This window comes from Rhagoletis pomonella, unplaced genomic scaffold (genome assembly GCF_013731165.1).
Source record: "Rhagoletis pomonella isolate Grant_MI unplaced genomic scaffold, Rhpom_1.0 Rhpom_scaffold_00011, whole genome shotgun sequence".
NCBI classification, from domain to species: domain Eukaryota; kingdom Metazoa; phylum Arthropoda; class Insecta; order Diptera; family Tephritidae; genus Rhagoletis; species Rhagoletis pomonella.
In genome coordinates, this window is record NW_023458565.1 from 6,063,832 (window position 1) to 6,069,139 (window position 5,308).

General features: G+C 42.3%; 1 protein-coding gene across 1 annotated transcript; it reads left to right on the plus strand.

Annotated features, from left to right (window-relative positions):
• Positions 1-2,503: 2,503 nt before the first annotated feature.
• Positions 2,504-5,033, plus strand: LOC118747118. Its single transcript, XM_036481109.1, has 2 exons — positions 2,504-3,384; positions 4,221-5,033. Exons 1-2 carry the CDS (start codon positions 2,641-2,643, stop codon positions 4,962-4,964), a joined length of 1,488 nt encoding a protein of 495 aa, XP_036337002.1. The 5' UTR covers positions 2,504-2,640; the 3' UTR covers positions 4,965-5,033.
• The last annotated feature ends 275 nt before the right edge of the window (positions 5,034-5,308 follow it).

Here is a 5,308-nt window from a genome sequence, read left to right on the forward strand (position 1 = left end):
AGAAGTCCAGCACAAGTTGAAGTTCGAAGGTCATTTAGAGGTTACGATTTGGTAGGTCAAATTTTTGCATTTTTCGAAAAAAAACATTTGGCAGTTGGTGCAAAATTGAGTCAACTTGTCACAAAATCATTTTACAATTGGCATCATGCATGATAAATATTTTCGATTAAAAGAAAAATGAGTACCATAAAAACTCCATTGTTGGCATCGAAAACTTACGCTTGATTGTTAAAAACGAAAAATTATAGAGGAATCCCGTTAAAAATTAAAGCCCATCATTGATGCTATTACTTTGTGTGATCGATAAAGAATCACTCCTCGAGGACACAGGGACGACGGATCTTTATATCAAACAGAAGAAATAACCGAAAAAAGTGGAAATCAACAGTTCTCGATTCGCGTCCGGTATCTGGATTCTTCGACAACGAAGCTCTGTGAAGGCTTTTGAATTAAAAGTCGAAGGCGTTTCGGGAGATGGCCTAGCAATAACTTTTAAGAAGTATCTTTCGAAAGCAGGTATAGATTGTTCGTACCTTTATGGCCAAGCATATGATGGAGCCGTAGCGATGAGTGGTGAATTCCACGGAACGCGAGCATACATATAATCGGATTTTCCTCTTGCCATTTATGTGCACTATGCAGCACATATGTAGTGAATGCAGCTTGTCATGTAGCTGGCATCAGGAGTTCGTTGGGGACCTTTGCAGGTTTGTATGATTTTTTCCGATGGCCAAAATATCCTTCAATGAAAAGTTTCGATTATTCAAAACGAGGATGGGCACAATGTTCCGAAACACTCTGGAGTTCCGGAGGGCTTTGAATTCGCCCTGAACGCATAGATCACAGCGCCTCAGAAATGGCTCATAGAAGTCCGTCTCAGGGTTGGTGGAGATTTCGGATGTCAGAAACTATACACAAAAACTATATTCAGGCTTCCGTACTTTTGCAGTGCATTTCAGGTGGAAATAGCTGCCATCAAGGAAGCGGGAGACTCACTGCTAAAGGGTGTGATGGTGTAATCGAAATCGGTAAAGGAATGTCTGACCTCTCTATCAATCCCGTCGGAGTACTTTTTAATAAGGCTAGTTTAGGTACCGGGATACAGCGTCATCGCAGGAAACTGCATGGCTGATGACTTTGCCGTTGGAAAGCCAAACTTAAAACGTTATTCCCAGATAAGGAGCAACTAGGGACGTCTCTGTCCTCCTACGGTACACTCTTGGATGGTTGCGCCTATTGCTAGCTTAGTGAGCGCTAGACTAACACGCATACTTCGTACTCGCTATAATGAAATTGCATTCTGCTAAATACCTAATAGAACTGACAAAAGAAAGTGAAGCTCCTTTTGTGACATAAAAAAGGAAAAGTATACGTTTATCTTTATGCAGTGCAAGACACGAGTGACCCGTTGTTACCCCTTAAAGGTGCAGAAAAATTCAATTACCTCTCAAGGGCTAATGATGGGGGTCCTGACAGGCCATTGTACGAATGGTATTCACGCGGCAAGACTAGTAATTTCACTTGCGCTGATAACACAGCCCTGCACCTGGGCATACAATACGAAAAGATATGATAAGCTCATTAAATTCCCAAAAAACAAACTAAGAATTCTGACAGGTACCTCAGCAGGTCATTACAGATTAGGAAGTAATGATTCATGCCGTTTCTGTGATAGGGCAGCTGAAACTCCTCAACACGTACTCCTCGAATGTGATGCAGTGGCGAGGAGAGGAAAGAATTACCTAGGGTCACCAAACCCGCAGCCGAATCAGATGCACTTGATGCCACCTAGCTAGCTAGGATTGATCGAGGTGCTGTAAGGAGCAAGAAGGCACAATAGACCTTCTGATCCTCAACTTAATGCCTATATACATATCTACCTACCTAACCTACTCTTGATACAAGTATTTCTTTACAATTATTTTTCACTAATATATAAACCGTATTCTGTACTATACTATTTTTACTCTGATTTGTTCATTGTACGTATGAATGTACCTATATCAGTATGTATTACAACATTTTTTCTCACTTTGCATTCGCACAAGCTGATCAAGGTCGCTGATTGGTGATCTTGACCAAATATTTAAATGTTTGCGTAGGTCATTGTTAAAAAAATTGCCGGTAAATATTTGTACCAACATCACTAAATTATCATGGGTATGCAGCATGCAACACCTCTTCTTTGCTGACGCTGTCCACAACAACAGTGCCATTCATTCATGCTTACCCATGGAGCTCTCAGTCATTGGTCGGTCGAATGTAGAAATTGAGTTAAAAGAGAAACTAAAAAAAAATAAACACAATCCAGACACACAAATTGACGAAACCCAAAAGCGAAAAAAGCACAGAATCTTTAGAATGATAACGAGCAAGCGCATTCTCGGCAGGGAAACAAGAACATGTTGCATCTACTTACAGACATACTAAACAGATGCACGTATGTAGATACATATGTACAGATATAGGTATGCCCACATCTCAATGCATTTGCGTGTCGATCAAGTGCATATAAAAGGACCCACAACCTTCGGAGTTAGCATCAGACCTCAAGCAAGCGAGTGCTAGTGAACATCCATTAGTAGCGCTTCCTAGTCCACAGTCATTTTAATTTGCAGTCAGCAAACGATCTTAATCGAGATGAGAGTCGCCATGCTTACACTTGCATTCGGGATATTCGCATTAGTGTCCTGCGCCACTGCTAGCAGTAATGCTGTAACTTACATCACTACACCGCTATTACGCGCCTATCCGTATGTCTATAACGCCCATAGTTCATCGCTGGTCACACCCACGCAGCAGCAGTATCACACCCAGGACGGCTTGGGACAATACGCTTACGGCTATGCAGAGCCTCACTCGGCCAAACAAGAGGTGCGTTCGCTAGACGGCATCACACGTGGTTCGTATAGTTATCGTGATGCCGCAGGAAAGTTACAAACCGTAGATTATTCCGCTGATGACCATGGTTTCCATGTGGCCGCCACCAATTTGCCTCGTGCCGCAGTCGCAGAGCAATTGAAACAACAACAGCAGCCCTTTCGCTCGCAAGAAACGTCAGGTGGGTCTTCCTCTGCCGCCGATGTTGCAACAGTCCGCGCAATTCACTCTACAGTTGGTCAGGAGACTTTATTGCGCCTTTCAGCGGGGAGTAACACTGGCAGCGAATCCGCTGCAACCGGTTCAGATTCTGGGCTTGTACAATTGCCTCAGCCCGTGGATGATACAGTTGCCGTGGCCGCTGCAAAGGCAGATCATCTTCGACGACACGCACAGGAGAAACAATTACACGAATTTCTTCATCAAGGACGAGTTATTAGCCCCATATCGAATACTATAATTCCAAGTATTTACCATTACGGTTACCCATGGAGGTACTATTACTATTAAAAACATTTTTGATATTCGACAAGTAATGTACCTAACATTGTCTAATAAAAAGAGATTTTCCGAAAGAAAAAGTTTGTACATTCATTGAAAGAAGACTTATCATCAGATGATTATTAGAAATATATTTCGGCAAGTGGTAGACCCTGTGTACTATGATAATTATCATATGAATAATTCCTTGTGGGATTTGAAACTAATTCGTTGGGTAGCACCCAACAAATGGCTAATGTATGAAGTCTATGTAATTGTGGAAGTTTTTAAAAAGCTCTAAAAATCATCAATTTTGTACTTTCTAAAAGAAGTAAGAGTAGGCTGATCAAGGTCGCTAATTGGTGATCTTGGTCAAATATTTAAATGTTTGCGTAGGTCATTGTTAAAAAATTGACCAGTATATGTACATCACTGAATTGCCATGGGCATGCTGCATGCAACACCTCTTCTTCGCTGACGCTGTCCACAACAATCCAACAACAGTCCAATGCGATTCCCCATGGAGCTCTCAGGCTTTGGTCGGTCGAATGTAGAAATTGAGCTAAAAGAAAAACTAAAAAAACGAAACACAATCCATACACACAAATTGACAAAAACCAAAAGCGAAAGAAGCAAAGAATCTTTAGAATGATAAGGAGTAGGCGCATTCTTGGCAGGGAAACAGGAACATGTTGCGTCAACAGACATACTAAAAACGTATGCAGGTATATAGGACTGCCCATATATCAATGTATTTGTGTGTTGATTGAGCGCATATAAAAGGACCCACAACCTTCGGAGTTAGCATCAGAACTCAAGCAAGTGAGTGCTAGTGAACATCCATTAGTAGCGCTTGCTAGTCCACAGTTATTTTAATTTGCAGTCAGCAAACGATCTTAATCGAGATGAAAGTCGCCATGCTTACTTTTGCATTCGGGATATTCGCAGCAGTGTCCTGTGCCAGTGCTAGCAGTAATGCTGTAACTTACATCACTACACCGCACTTACGCGCCTATCCGTATGTCTATAATGCCCATAACACCCAGGACGGCTTGGGACAATATGCTTACGGCTATGCAGAGCCTCACTCGGCTAAACAAGAGGTGCGTTCGCTAGACGGCATTACACGTGGTTCGTATAATTATCGTGACGCCGCAGGAAAGTTACAAACCATAGCTTATACCGCCGATGACAATGGTTTCCGTGTGGCCGCCACCAATTTACCTCGTGCCGCAGCCGCAGAGCAATTGCAACAACACCAGCAGCCCTTTCGTGCGCAAGAAACGTCAAATGGAGTTCCCCTTACCGCCGATGTTGCAGCAGCCCGTTACATTCACGCTTCAGCTCATCGGGAGGCTTTACTGCGCTTGGGAGCGAGGGGTAAACCTAGTGGCAAATCCGCTGCAGCTAGGTCAGATACTGGGTATATACAATTGCCTCAGCCCGTGGATGATACAGTTGCCGTGGCCGCTGCAAAGGCAGATCATCTTAGACGACACGCACAGGAGAAACAATTACACACATTTATTCATCAAGGGCGAGATATTAGCCCCATATCGAATATTATAACTCCAAGTATTTACCATTACGGCCATTACTATTAGAAATATTCTTGAGATTCGACAAGTAATGTACCTAAAGTTGTTTAATAAAGAGATATTTTATGAACAAAATAGCTTTACATCCATTAAAAGAGGACTTATCATTAGAATATGATTAATAATAAAATTTTGGCGCTTATACTTTTGCTAAGTGTTAGGCCGAGCTTCCTCTCCATTTTATGGTATGCTATTTTTCGTGTTTTCTTGTTTGGCACTACAACCGTTTGTCGGTTTGGGCCAAGACCTAAAAATTTGGCGAATTGCCTCTCCCTTTTGCGGATTTGTGCCAGTTTTTCATCCCAAGTCCAAATGCAGACACGTCCTTCTGCATTTGGTCCTTCCATTGT